The sequence below is a fragment of the Hevea brasiliensis genome, chromosome 3 (assembly GCF_030052815.1).
Source record: "Hevea brasiliensis isolate MT/VB/25A 57/8 chromosome 3, ASM3005281v1, whole genome shotgun sequence".
Lineage (NCBI taxonomy): Eukaryota > Viridiplantae > Streptophyta > Magnoliopsida > Malpighiales > Euphorbiaceae > Hevea > Hevea brasiliensis.
The window spans coordinates 98,460,530-98,476,077 of record NC_079495.1 but is presented as its reverse complement, the minus strand read 5'-3'; the positions used below and the strand labels follow the sequence as shown (position 1 = coordinate 98,476,077).

At 33.3% G+C, this 15,548-nt stretch overlaps 2 protein-coding genes across 4 annotated transcripts; one reads left to right on the top strand and one right to left on the bottom strand.

Annotated features, from left to right (window-relative positions):
• The first annotated feature begins 25 nt into the window (after window positions 1-25).
• On the top strand, window positions 26-2,689 carry LOC110643779 (reticulon-like protein B12). Its single transcript, XM_021796256.2, has 4 exons — window positions 26-752; window positions 924-1,104; window positions 1,855-2,066; window positions 2,238-2,689. Exons 1-4 carry the CDS (start codon window positions 686-688, stop codon window positions 2,405-2,407), a joined length of 630 nt encoding a protein of 209 aa, XP_021651948.2. The 5' UTR covers window positions 26-685; the 3' UTR covers window positions 2,408-2,689.
• A 2,145-nt stretch (window positions 2,690-4,834) lies between these two features.
• On the bottom strand, window positions 4,835-8,822 carry LOC110643782 (E3 ubiquitin-protein ligase HAKAI homolog). Of its 3 annotated transcripts, none has more exons than XM_021796265.2 (5): window positions 8,621-8,822; window positions 8,351-8,504; window positions 7,985-8,269; window positions 7,039-7,097; window positions 4,835-6,115 (listed from the first exon to the last, which is right to left on the bottom strand). In XM_021796265.2, the coding sequence occupies exons 3-5, from the start codon at window positions 8,234-8,236 to the stop codon at window positions 4,960-4,962; spliced, it is 1,467 nt and encodes a 488-aa protein (XP_021651957.2). In that variant the 5' UTR covers window positions 8,237-8,269; window positions 8,351-8,504; window positions 8,621-8,822; the 3' UTR covers window positions 4,835-4,959. The 3 variants fall into 3 exon arrangements, with proteins under 3 accessions (XP_021651957.2, XP_021651956.2, XP_021651958.2); XM_021796264.2 differs by having other exon boundaries at window positions 7,985-8,297; window positions 8,381-8,504; XM_021796266.2 differs by lacking the exon at window positions 8,351-8,504 and having other exon boundaries at window positions 7,985-8,297.
• Between the last annotated feature and the right edge of the window lie 6,726 nt (window positions 8,823-15,548).

Genomic DNA, 15,548 nt, shown 5'->3' with positions numbered 1-15,548 from the left:
TCATATTAAACTTGTTGACTTGCTTCCGCCTTCAATAATACTTGCGTTGCCTCTTTCAGTAAACCCATCTCATCCCTAGCCTGGGCTGGTTGGGATTGAATTTGGGACCAAAGTTGGGCCTACGATGATGATTTCTTGACTATGCCACTATAGAAGAGCAAGTATTCCCTTCCAGCCACCCCCTCCCAACCCCTCCAATAATGTTCTGATCCGTTCAACCCCTTTGAAGATTAAAAAAGCCACAGTCCACAGAAGCAATTGCTGATTAGTCGGATGCTCGTGCACAGAGAGTCGCAGAGACAGAGTCACTGCGCATGAGGGAATGTCCTTGTATAATTATTAATATTAATATTAATACATTCGCATTTTTATTTTTTGGGTGCCAAAAAACAAAAGGAGCTGAAAAGCTAGAAAAAACTACGGGCGGTTTGACGCTTTTAGGCTGGAACTTGAGTCTTGAGACCACCATCACCAATCACACATCTGTATCATTATCATGGCACCTCATTCTACTGCAATACTGCATTATATTTATAGATGAAAACGCTTGAGCAACCGATTTCTTTCTTTTTTTAGAAGATCGTCCCACGAAAGCCACCTCTTCTTCTTCTTTCCTTCAAGTTCTTGGTGGGTTTTTAGGGATCTTAACTGGATTCAAGATTCTGCTGTGAAAAATTCTGTCTGAATGGGTTCATCGAATCGATTGTTTAACAGGCAGAAAACCGTTCATGAGATCTTTGGAGGAGGATTTGGTGAGTCAAATATTTGTACCTGTCTTACCTCTTAAATAGTGTGCATTTCTAGTCGGAATATTTCTTTTAATTTTTATTTTCAAGAAATCGAAATAAATATTCAAAGATAAAGTGCGAGGTTTTGGGTTTTATATGAGATTAAGAATTATTTGTTTATCTTCTGTTTAACAGTTGCAGAGGTCATACTATGGAGACGAAAGAATGCAACTGTTGGGATATTGTTAGTAGCTCTAGCTTCCTGGGTGGTGTTTGGGAGATCGGGTTACACTCTGTTGTCGCTTGTTTCTAGTGTTCTTCTCCTCCTTCTTACGATTCTTTTTCTTTGGGCCAAATCTGCTGCCATTCTTAACCGGTAATTTCCAAACAGATTTTGCTTCTTAACCATCATTGAAGTTTATATTGTGCCTTTCCAGTTCTCATGCGTTTTAAAGATTAAGCAATTCAGCATGATCAATTGCTCATCTTCTGATATTTAGTGCATTACCAACTTAAGAATTTTTTTCCCTTGAGTTTTTGAAGACATGATCTTGGTTTTAATATTATTTCTCATCTTCTGATATTTAGTAAATTGCAATGAATTACTCAACTTCTGAGTTTTCTGAGAGTCTGTACTTAAGGATAATATCAACAGAGTAGCAAATGAATTCTTTTATGCCCAATTTCATTGTACCTTAGTCATCCTATGAGTTGCACAACCAACTAACTAATAAACTGAGATTAAATTTGTTTCGTTCATCTCAATCGATATGAACGAACTAGTTTGGTGGTGACCTTGAATTTTGTTATGGTCTAGTTATTATCAATCCGCAGGCAGATGATGAAACTTTGAGTTTGTCTGTTTGTTTAGTCACAAAATTCACTCTTTAAAATTTGTTGCCAGCATTTCCTTTCCTCCCCTTTCACAGCAGAGGCTACTTTAAATGAAAGGGAAGAGTTATTCTTGGTTTTCTCTTCTAAGCAAGTGCCATTGATGTTGAATTTGACACTTATTTCATGTAGGGTATCTACTACTAAACACTACAAGTTTTCCGAGTGATCAGTTTCCCATTTTTCTTTATTTTCTTTGGTAAACCCTTTAGACTTGTTCCTTTTCCTTGAGCAGACCTTCTCCACCTTTACCAGAGTTGCATCTCTCAGAAGAAATGGTAAATGAAGTTGCGGCTTTCATCCGCACTCACTTGAATGCTCTTCTCTCAGTTTCCCAGGACATTGCCCTGGGTAAGGACACAAATTTATTCTTTCAAGTAGCTGGTTACCTGTTGCTGATATCTATTGTTGGTGGCTTAGCTGATTTTCTTACTTTGGGTTACACCAGTAAGTTTCACGTCTCTTTCAATTATAATGTTAAACTTGGCAATGGATTGACAACTGAAGCAAAAAGATAGAGAAGAAAAAGAAGAGCATAAGCAAAATTTTGTCAATATTGAGGTTGACTTTGTTCTTTTTCCATAGCTAATGCTGATTTTGTGCTTTCCTTTCTGACAGGTCTTCTTATCATACTTACAATTCCTGCACTCTATGAGAGGTACCAAGATTTTATTGATAAATATGTCGAGACGGTGTGCAAGAAATCACAGCAGTTGTATGTAAACTTTGATATGCAATGCATTGGCAGAATCCGAAAATGGATTTTGGAGAAGCAGAAACTCAGCTGATATCTTCCTTAATTCTATTCTTGCTGAGGATTTCTTGCTTCATGTTCTTATTGAGCTTTGGACGTTGGAGATATCTCTATTTCTTCTCTGTTTTCTTTGGCCACTTTAAAACAATTAAATCCATTTTTGTACCTTCATTCCCTTGCTGTGGTTTTGTTGGTGGCATTGGTACAGAAATGTATAGGAGTTGCCACCAAGAATCTCCATGTCTATATAAATACATTAAAAGGGAATTTTGAATTGAATAGTGGAATCCAATTTGATTTGGATCTGCTTCAATTACCACTTTGTCCTTGAGTATTTATGGAGTTGATTTGCAAAATTTAGTTTTATTGTCTTTTCCATTACCTTCTTCCCTTCGTCTTATCTGCCTGAGTAAATTTGTTATTTAATTTTTTTCCTTTGATATTTTTGTCTACACACTTTGCCTACTCCTTAACAATTGACCTCAACTCAATCCATCCAATTAATTTTATTAACATATTTCTATTAATAATTTTAATTTATATATATTTTTTAATTTTAATATGTAAAAATAATATGATATTTTAAACTTTTTATTAATTATTTTAAATTTTATTTTTTATTATTTTTATCTTATAAACTTTTTAATAATAATTAAATAATTTATAATTTATAAAATGTCACGTAGCATTACTATAAAGGAAAATGTCACGTGTTAGTCACGTATTAGTAGGGTTGGTCACAATTCAGGAATCGTAGGTTACGGTTCCTGAATTATCGGTTTAGGTTCAATGAAATCATAAACGTGAATCAAACCGTCAGGGGACGATTTGGAAGACGGTTCCTAAACTGTCGGTTCCGATTTAAGCTCCGATTTAAAACGGTTTGAAAGGTGGTTCGAAAAAGAACCGTTCAAGACAGTTTGGAAGACGGTTTGGAAGTGGTTTAGGGATGGTTTAAGAGTAGTTTAGACAAAAAAAATTAGAGAAAAATTTTATTGATTCAAAATTTAAGTTATATTTGTAAAAATATTTTAATTTTTCTTAGAAATCTTTCAATCAAAATAAAATAAGAAAAAAAAATAAAAAAATAATTTATCTTTAAAAAAATTTAATAAATAAAGACTTGAACCTGATTAAAAAAATTAGAGATGAAATTAATTTTTTTCAAAGAAATTAGCAAAAAGTGTATGAACTTAATTAATTTTGTCTAAATATCCCTTTAGGATTTAGAAGAATAAAAATTTTTAGTTCTATTACTTGCCTTTTTTTTAAAATTATATAATAATTGATAATTAAAAAGTATGAAAGAGAAAAAAAAAATTAAAAGAGAGGGTATTGAAAATTTTATTAAGGATTTAAAGTAATGACAAAGTAATTAAGATAATATTGAAAATTCTAGTAAGTATATAAAATAATAAAGTAGGAAAATTAAGAGAGTATTGGAAATTAAAATGAGTGTAGAAAATAATTATTTAGAGAATTTGAGAAAAATTGAAAAAATATTAAGAATTGAAGAAAATGCAAAGAATAATTATGTATAGAATTAATGATATATATAAATGAATTAGAAGTAGGGTAATATATTTATTGAATTTTTTTTATATTTAAATCGCCGGTTTAATCCGGTTCGAAATCGTCGGTTCAATCCGGTTTGGAACCGCCGGTTCATGGTTCTTAAAAAATATAAACTTGAATCAAATCGCAGAAGGACGGTTCGGTCCGGTTCGAAGTCGGTTTCGGTTTTGATTGGTTTTGACCAAATCGGTTCCTGTTCAAAACCGGACCGTGGCCACCCCTACGTATTAACTACATGACAATACCATAAAATAGAATATAGAATGTCACATTGCATATGCTGTTACGTATTAACTTAAGTAAGTGGCAATATCATGAAAAAAAAAAAAGTCACGTGACAGACTTTTAGGAAAACTTTAATGCTTTATATAAATATATAGATTAAGAATGAAAAAACATTGGTTTTGGAAGTGATAGTATGGAATCCGAAATCTGCATGTCAGGTAGAGAATTTCATAAGGTTTTGAGTTATTTGAGAAGTCATTAAAAATAAAACTAACCTACGAGGAATTTTTGCGAAAAATAAGAAAACTAATTAACTAGCCTCCTTAAAATTACTGATACCGTAGGCAATTTTTTTTTTTCCACAAATAAACATACGTATTTGTTTCAATGAAAATTTTCAATTAATTACTGAAGCAGCTAGTTTACTTAATTGTTAAAATTCAAAAAGCTATCCGTCCAATTAAACCTAACACTTTCTAAATATTTGTTCGGTGAATTAGAATTTAATCCTTACAGTTTGACATGGTTAATTAATTAATTGTTTCCTATATTTTTAAACTCGAATAAATCCATTCATATATTTTGAATTCATTAATTAATTAATATGGATCGAAATAAATTATGGCTCAATTTAAAATTTACGATCTCCAAAGCAAACACATTAAGCCAACTGATCAATTGAATAAAAGGCTAACCACCAAAAGCGAGAAGAAGAAAAAGAGCAGATCGACGAAACAAGTCCAGTACAAAAAATAGATGGTTTAGGAGCAAAAACCAACAGTTTCTCTACTCCTGGCCACTTCCAAAGCCATCACGATTCTCATGCTGCCACCCAAAACCCTGTCCCTCAAGATCCATATCACCAGCGTAGTACTTGCCTCCTTTAGGGTGAGATAAGTGAGGCAAGGGGGGTGGAGGTGGTGGCGGGTGCGGAAATGGCTGTGGTGCCAGTATACCTTTGCCATCCCTGGAATCCATTGTACCACCCTGCGCAGCTTCCATCCCCTTGTTGGCAGAGGGTGGTGGTGGAGGAATCATTGGTACAACTCCTGGATTCCGTCCATAATCACCTTGATAATATGCAGCATTTCCCCGAGAATCTGAACGGTTTGGAAAACCATCTGGAATTGCCTGACCCCCTGAGGTTGGTCCAGAGTTCCAGGGCTGTGGATAGTTTGACATGAAATTCACACCTCCTGCTGGACCTGGTGGGAAACCCAACAAAGATCCTTGTTCTGCTCCAACTTCTGGGTCTGAATCTGGCCTAGCCATCTGTCCCATCTCATAGGGTGCGCCATAAAATGGCTGAGCTCCCTCGGGTTGGAAAGGAGGTAGACCATATTGAGGAGTCATCAGTGGATTAGAATTCATTGGTACAACAAAATTAGGAGATTGAATAGGATGCATAGGCGGGTATTCAGGTATTGGGGTCTCAGATAAATTTCCCTGCTGCTTGTCTGAAAACTGGTTGGATTCTTGTTGTGGGCCACCCTGCATGCTTTGCTGGAAATGATTCTGGATGCCAGGCCGGTCAATGCCAGGGGGACGATTGCTGTCCGGCTGAGGATCTGATGAATAATTTTGAGCTTGACCAAAATAAGGAGGTCTTGGTTGCATCATTGGCCTAGATGGCTGTTCTCTAGGCTGCTGCCTATGAGCTTTGTCTTCTGAATCAAGAAACTGAGAATTTGATCCAGGTATGACTAGCCTAGAGGAAGCTCGAACTGTGGAATCTGAAGCTGAATGTTGTTTGGTACTTTGAACCTCTGATTCATTACCATTCTCCTCTGAATTTGGCTGTAGAAGGTCGGTGTGGTTCTCATGAATGTGAGATTCAAACTTGGACCTCTTCAAGAAAGATTTGAGACAGTGAGGGGCTGCACAGATGAAGATCCCCTCCATCATTTTAATTGTCTGAATCTTCTGGATGCGTTCATCACAACTGTGTTCCATGAGAGATGAGAGTACATTGCTCAATAACAATGCATAAGAGTTTCAATAGAGCAAAGAACAGATAGATTACAGTAATGAACCCCCAGCGAAAAATTGGCCTTGTTCATCAAGCATCTGACTCACAAGCTAATGAGGTAATAACAAAATGTCATCTTCTTGTTCATAGACAAACTAAATCAAGGTTAATATAGGTTATCACAATGAAACAGAGCTGCTGAAGTTTCCAGCTTGACCTTGTGTCAACAGATCCACAGCATAAGAAGCATTTGATTATCATCTCACACTTTGAACTCTAAGCAGCATTTACATGATGTGAGAAAAAACATAAAAATGCAACTAATAATACACAGCTATTAAGTCAAGCCAATCAGGTAGCTGCTAGAGGGTCTTGGTTAGATCTCCCCTTTAAAGGGCACCATCACTGGACAGGGATAGAACAGGCAGCAGCAGCATCACGAGCATAAGAACTCTCTTTATCTCTCTGAATGTGCTTTTCTTGGGGTTGGCAGTTATTTCTCATTTAGCTAGGTGACACGATTAGCATCCAAACAACTTTTCACAGGTTCAGACTCAAGGTAGACCGACTTATTAATCACTACAAGTTCAAGACCAAAATCCATGAAGAACTTTATGATCATAATTCATAACTCACAATTCACTCCTAGTAACTAGAAGGTTCCATGAATTTTACTCAGTTCCAATAAGGTTCCAGGAATTATTACTAAGAAGCATATGATTAATTGGTCCTTGTTCTGAGCAGAGAAATTACCTTTAAACAATGAGGAGAGAGATAGAATTTTGAAGAACCATCACAAACAACTTGGAGTTTTGACTATTGCAACAAATAATCACAGTGAAATTAGGTAGCTTATGTGAATGTTAATGAATAAGCAAGATCAGATATCTCCTTACAGATAGCAGATTGAATCACTCCTGGCGCAATCAAGACAGAACGCATGCTCGCAGGGGCTCTGCATAACATAAAATTGTTGATAGAAAGGAAAATCTATATAAGGATATTAGGACTCCCAAATTAGTATACCTCAAATTGATACAATCCAACTGGTTATAATGAGGGGAAAATCTGTTTTTTTGTGCAGGATATGCAATTCAAAATTTTCAAAATCTTGCATAATGCAGATTTTCGTTTGCCAAAAATAAAGGTGTACAAAAAAGTAAAGATTTGAATGATTAAGAACAATAGAATAAAAATTATAAATGATAGACCCCAAAACTAATAAGCCTCTAGAGAGAAAGTAGTAAAAACAAACCAAAGCTTAAGAGCATCCTCATGTTTCTACAACATAAATTTATAACTTAAAAGAGAACAGATAAGCCAACATTCTGCAAGAGAACTGAAACTATAAATGCCATTGCTATAGAGGATCAGCAAACATGTGACTAAGCGGACACACTCAAATTGCAAAGAAACAGGAGAGGAATTTCTAAAGAATCAGAAGGGAAAACATAAATTATTTGACCATAGATAAGTAATCTGACAGGAAGATAGGATTTGTGGTATTGGAATTTTGCAATGCATTAGCCAAACTTGTGTTAGGGATGCTAGTATTCAGCAACAGAGTTCAAGGGTTTCTGATAGAATGATACAACCAAACACCCTGAGTTCCCTATTACTTTTCCCCCTCTTAAACTGTGTCTAGTTTGTCTAAATGTTTAACTTAAACTAATCATACAGATACAAAGAAACCTGATCACATATTCTTGATCGTAGCAGGAAATTTTCATTTAGAGTAACTGCCTATTCTTTCTCCAGAAGTGCAAATTAATGACAATGTCAGCCCAGACACCTAATAACAAGTGAAAGTCAAGTTCAAATGACAAAATGCATAAGACCTACCAGGTGTCCATAGATAGCAATCGGGAAGTCACAGCGGACACAGAAATGGACTCGTTCACCAAGCTGGCGTCTGGATCTGCGACCCACAGTTTTTACAACAGTAGCTGCAGTAGCTGCTCCAATACCCTTAGCTACAGGGAGATCGGAAAGTACCAGGTGATCGGGGCATGCAACCGTCACAGCATCCACTGGCAAGGGCTTCACCACTCCTCCACCACTTTCTGAAGATTGTTTGTGAAGCCGAATTAGCATTGTTCACTTCTAACAATCCCCCTTTCACCCAAACTAATAATCTTTCTGTCAATTAGTCAACCTATATAAATTCATTTACCATATTAATCAGAGTCTTATCAATTACAAACGCACCACTATCCTTTGTATTGAACAGATTACAACCACTTATTACAAATTGAGGCTGCCCCATAAATGAACTTCGCATCGATTCATCAATTCAAAACTGAACGTCTCATCATAATGTTTTAAGATTTTCAACAACTATAACTGTGTTAAAGCCCTAAACCTGGATATCATAATCAACGATGAAAAAATCATTAAAAAATTATACATACCAGAAATTCAATCTCAAAAGCAAAATAAGCACAGATATTACTCAAGATATTTCAATTTTGCAATTACCTTTCCAACCTACAAACACGTAAATAGGCAGAACGGGGAAGAAAAGCAGCGGGTCTGTGTGGCAGCAGCGACGGCTTCGTGATTTCGGTTTTCCCGAGCTCTGGGGAGAAAAAACCACCTCGGTGGATCACAGCACAATGTGCATGAGAAAAAACGACGCGTTTTGTGTGCTAGCGTCTAGTAGGCGTTTATTGAAGGCTTACGGCTATAAATATTATCCAAAGGCTATAAATATTATCCAAACGGCGTCTCTAAGTTCTCCGTCTTCCCGCATATAATAACTTTTATTTATTTATTTATTTTTAAAAACTCCTTTCTAGACTTCTAGTTTGTGATAAGAGGCGGAGTAGGCCTATTTTATTTAATCGTTGCAACTGTTTTAAAAAAAAAATAAATAAATAAATAAATAAATAAAACCAAACCGCAACTGATATTGAATGTTATGTTAGCTGTTCTCTGTACCCTATGATATCTTATTTGCTCTGTCTATAATATTTATATGTTAGTATTTAAATTTTTCTTTTACTTAAAATTATTTGTCGTATTTACAGAAATATTATTTTTGTTTTAGCTAATTTTATCATTCATCCTTATTAAATATTATAACAAATATTTATATAATCTTTTAGATAAGATAAAACGTAATTTAATCTATTATTAATATATTTTTATAAAAATAAAATTATCTAATTATTTTCTTAGTCATTAATATAATATGTTATTAAGGAGGCATTTAGTATAAAATTAACCGGAGTTAATTATTAGTCTTTTATTTTGTTTGAATACTTAAAAAGACTAAGCTAACTTTTTACACAATTAATATTTATACTTTAGGAGTTAAATATTAATTTTAGAAGATTAGGTTAATAATTACTCTATTAACATTTAAGATTTGATTTTTAACTTTCTACTTAACAAACTGTTTAGCAAAACCATATTTAATTATTGTGGTTAGTATGTAAAATATTAATAAATATATATATTATACAAATTATTTTATTATTAAAATAAATATATGGTTATTAATTTATTATATCATATTATTTATTTTATTATTGAGATAAATATATAATTATTGATTTATTATATCATATCATCCATTTTATTATTATATAAATAAAAATTTAATAATTTAAAAGAATATATTATTTAAATGTGCTTAAAATATATATTATTTAAATTTAAAATTATAATAAATCATATTTATTAATAAAAATTTAATAATTATTATTTACTAACATCAAACTATAAGCGTTTTAATTACATAAGGCATTTATTTGAAGTACTCCTCTTTTTTTACTACTTTTTTCTACTTAAATGTCATCTATGTCACTAGATATGTCTTAAGGTATCCAATTACTTAAATGTCATCTACATCACTAGATCTATCATTACCAATGCCTTTCTTCAAATGTAATTATGTAATGCTATAGATATAACTATATCTCTTTGTACTTAAAATGAAACGAATAAGAAGGCAATATCATGCATCTTGCCTTTCAAACTCCAAAGTTTATTCAATACAACATCTTTAAGGTGCAAGATATTCTTGTATACGTTTATATCCAACATTTATTATATAATATTTTCTTACATATAAAATATATTTTATAAAAAAATATATCAGAAATATATGATAATAAAAAAAATTGTGTATATATTTGTATACATATGTGTATTTACATTTAAATGAGAAAAAATAAAAATAAAATACTTATTTACCAAATGGTGATTTAGGAAATTATTTTTATAGCATATTGAAAAAGGTGTCCATCTTAAGCTAGACCTTTTTATCTCGCTATTACGAACATAAGTTGTAGATCAAAGTTACAAACAAACATAATATTTTGGGTAAACATTCTCTTTTTTATTAATATTCAACTAAACTCAACTCAACTAAATTGTTATCTTAAAAATTTATTGGGGTCGACTATATGAATTCTCTTTCTCCACTCTAAACGATTTTGGGTTAAATCCTCAGAAATATATAATGCTTCTAGATCATATTATACTACTCTACTCCAAGTCAGTTTAGGTCTACCCCTTCTTTTCTTTCTATCCTCTAACCCAAGGTGCTCTACTTATCTATCTGGAGCCTCTATATGTCTACGTTTCACATGACCAAACCACCTTAATCTCTTTTCTCTCAACTTATCCTCAATTGGCACAACTCCTACCTTTTCTCTAATACTCTCATTACGGACTTTATCTAATCTAGTATGGCCACTCATCCACTTTAACATTCTCATCTCCACAACTCTTATCTTAGATACAAGCAACTCCTTCATTACCTAACACTCACTACCACTTTTTTTTACTAATAAATCGAATTAAATTTTCTTTCTTAAGCACAAACAAACACATGAGTTTATCAATCGCTGAAGTGTTCTATTTTCTAAAGATTAAAATTTTATAATTAAAATATTCATGATTTTCAATGTTGTTTGTAACATACTACAATAAATGACCATAAGAAAAAAAAATTCAAAAACACACCTTGAAATGAGACATATATCAATCATTATTAAGTATCTTAAGAGGAATATTATAAATATAGGGTTGTTAGTTTTATGAGATTAATTGATAAGCACAACATTCTTTTAATACTTCATGAAAGTTCCTACTAGTAATTTCTCCTTAATGTTGAAGCCTTTCTTAAACTTGCCTACTTGAAGCTTCCGAAGCGATAAGCCAACTTTATCCAAAATAGTCATTTTTCAGAACATTTTAAATTGTAATGCTTCTCCAAATCTAGACAAAGTTATATTAATGCATCTTTATACATTTTGAATATATTAACACATATTTTCTCATTACCTCTCACTATTTCATAAAATTACACAAGTCCTATCTGAAATGAATCCAACAAGGTGTTTTTATGAATATAAAACACATAATAGCTACTAATAATATCAACTGCATATTTTGTTGTCTGCCATACTTCATCATCATCATCAAAAAAAATCATTGTTGAACAACATCCATTTCTATCAAGAAAAAATAAAAATAAATAAAAATAATTATCAAATATAAATTAATATTATATACTAAATATATTAACTTTAGAAGCTCATGATAACACTTAAACTTTATTGCAATGTCAATATCTATAATCAAGAGTTCACACAACCAAAGTTCAAACATAAACTAAACAAATATGAAATTAGTTGAACAAACCTTGATAATGTATAAACTAAACAAATATGAAATTAGTTGAACAAACTTTGATACTGTAAAATAAGAAAAATAACAAAGACATGCAATGCATCTGCTAAGTAGTAGGCTTTCATATACCAGCCACCCATAGTGAAAAATGATACTGCACCCATCTTCATTTTGTTTCTGCATTTTGGAGAGTATTGTACATCTCTCTCTTTGGCTTTTGGTCAAGTAACATTGTGCAAAAAAACAAGGAATATCACTACCTACCTCCATAAGCGGCAAAGATAATACATCTTTCATAACTTCTTTGATAGAACAACTAGGACGATCTCCTAAAAGACTATACACTGTTGCCATCTTGGATTCCATGCTTTATTTTATAGTTTCTTTTAGCTCTTTAATTATATCAATTATCTGTGTAGCACTTGAAACCTTTTTTTCCTTGTTATCTTTCTTTTTCTTTGTTGCAAGGTCATTAGTCAATTCTTTCCTCTTTTGTTTTCTCATATTATAGTGACTACTACCATTTTCTGTATTTTCCAAACCCACATCTCCACCTACTACTTGATTGAATGAATCTCCTAATGCAAAACCTGCATTCATCATTTCATCTAAATCAACATCAAAATTAGATTATGCATTGTTATTCTCCTCAACATGATTTAAGGTACTCAATGGTGGCGTATCTTGAGTTTCATTAGGCAAAACTCTAGATGATGGTGTATATGAAAATTCTCCATTAGCCATAGTTCCTATAAATAATTTTTGGTCAACTGATCATCAACAAAATTAAAAGAATCTATTGTTTAAATAAATAAACATAACAAACAAAATGAAATTGTTCACCAAACAGAGTAGGCTGCTTCCAATGCTTCTTAATTCCCTGCAAATGTCCCTTCCCAACAATTGCAACAACTGAAGTATGTTCACAAGCAACTCCTAGTCATGTGGAAGACATATATTCACAAGTGAGACAAAGGGTAAAAATCTTGAACATAGAGATAAAGTGCCCCACCCTTACAGTGCTTGGACCCCAAAACTTTACAATTGAATTGCTTTGACAGAAATAATTCCAAATCAATCATAGTTAGTTTATATGTAGGTATAAGATGAGAATGCCATAAGGGCCAAATTTCCCAAAAAGAAGTTTCTGTTAAGCAAAAGAGTGTATAGATTTCAAACATTATACTCATATGAATGCTGTCTAAAGGAGCCTGCTATATGAATCTCCAAGGAAAAACACTAGTTGACAGTTGAACTGTATGATATTTTACACCAGTGAATTACACCACCTATCATAGCGTCACTCCCATGAAAATTAAAATTTCCTAATAGCTAATGTTTGCATTAAATATATCTTGCATATTTAAAACAAAAAGAGCCATTCCCCACTCATGATTCCATCAAAGTAGGGTTACGGAGAAGGGATTTAAACAGGTCCCATCCTTCAACTGTATCACATGATGCAATTACTCTACACGCTTATTGTGGTACTCAGCAATCCAAACAATTCAGAGCACAAGAAAAAGGATAGATGATTAATATAACAAGCCTAAAAATAAAATAATGGCAGAACAAGCCTGAGACTGATCAATGTTCCTGTTCATGGTTTTGATGGCCAGTATTTTTTTTAGCAATACCTAAAATTGGGAAAAATATAATTTTAAGGTTTAAAATATGTCAAACTCAACTCAACTCAACTCAACTAAGCCTTTATCCCAAAAATTTGAGGTCGGCTATATGGATTCTCTTTCTCCACTCTAAACGATTTTGGGTTAAGTCCTCGGAAATGTGTAATGCTTCTAAGTCATGTTGTACTACTCTCATCCAAGTCAATTTAGGTCTATCCCTACTTTTCTTTCTATCCTCTAACCTAATGTGCTCTACTTGTCTAACTGGAGTCTCTGTATGTCTACGCTTCACATGACCAAACCACCTCAATCCCCATTCTTTCAACTTATCCTCAATTGACACCACTCCTACCTTTTCTCTAATACTCTCATTACGGACTTTATCTAGTCTAGTATGGCCACTCATCCACCTTAATATTCTCATCTCTGCAACTCTTATCCTAGACACATACGACTCCTTCAGTACCCAGTACTCAATCTTAAAACATATCCTGCGACTTAATTTAAATTAGTATAGGTAACAAAATTTCTCTGGTTTTGTTGGTTTATCTTTATCTCCAACATCTATGACAAACTTGGCAAAAGCTGTTACAAGCTTTATAATTGTAGAATTTGATTGTCAATATCAGCAGTTTCAGATCATTGGTCCAAAGCACCCCATGCTACCTAAATCTATGCATTCAACGTTACATTTCTATTGGAATTAATATATTAATATATGAGAATCAAAGCCATCATCTCAACAGAGAAATGACTATCATCCCAATGAACTAACCTGTATCTCCCCAAAATAATTCTTTGTACCTTGTTCAACTGATTTGACAAATGTAGTGAAAACCAAAATGAAATATGCATATAGGCTGGTCGGAACACTCTTTAATGTATTGGTTCTCAAATTTTTTAAGAATGATGTATATTAACTGAAATTCACTTAGCTACAGAAAAATCACAAATTTTTTTTTGGAAATATCCAGGGTATTCCCCCACACCCCCCATTTTACAGTTAGATGGAAGATTAATCCTTTTGGGCTAGGGTGCGATTATGTTAAACCCCTTCCAATGAATGGCAGCTTCACTACCCAAACCTACATTCAAGCGTGGGGCAAAAGTGCGCTTTGCCACTTGGCCAGCCCTTCATGGGTGAAATTCACAAAATTTAATTATGTGATAATGGTGTAATAATTGACGTACATTAATAACCCACCAGCCTTTTTTCTCTCTTCTTGACTTCATACTTCCACGAAGGAAGTGTGGCTAACAGTGACTACAACTTGACCAAATTGCTAGATGAAGTTAAGACACTAATTCTAGATTCATGAAAACCTTTACAAAATGAATTAAGTTGCAAATGTTATTCCCCCTACATGGGTTGATGAACATATATGCGCTGTTATTATATACGTGGGACTTGGGTTTCCCATTACAAGTGACATGAAAATGTTATAAAATACAACTAGTACATAATATGAAATAATGAAACTATAAGTACTTAATAACACCACTTTGCCCAATGTATACCTAGACTTATGTATATAGCATGGATCGATTGGTATACCAATTACGGACTACAGATTGCAGTACTGCTCACATGAATGATCATTGACAGATAATATATGTCTGATATGGTTGTTCTATAGGCTTTATGCCTGCCCGTTGACCATTGTGCCTGATTTTATTTCTGGCTTTAAGCCTGCCCACTGGCCTTGTGCCTGACATGACCGATGTATACATGATAGACATATGGATGTCTAACTAGTATACTCCCGTATATCCAGCCTTTATAGTTTGTTATAGGTTACTTGGACACTAATATGAATTTAATAAGACTGAATATGAGAGAAATGAATAGAAAAGATCCCGATAAATTTAATTGCTCCCAAAGTACATTAAATATGTAAATGACTCAAAATATAAGAAATTTACATAGATTAATTATTGTTGATTATTTAGTTACTTTTATTTTAATTTATGCACCACTAAGCATTATGCTTAGCTCGTTGGTTTTTCTATCGCGTAGGTACAGGAGACTACCAGCAGCAGCAACAGCAGCAGTGCCTACATAGGATTGTGGATCATATCTGCCATTGTGTGGTTGTCACCTCAGCAGAGTAGTTTTTGGTAGGGCCCATGTAATT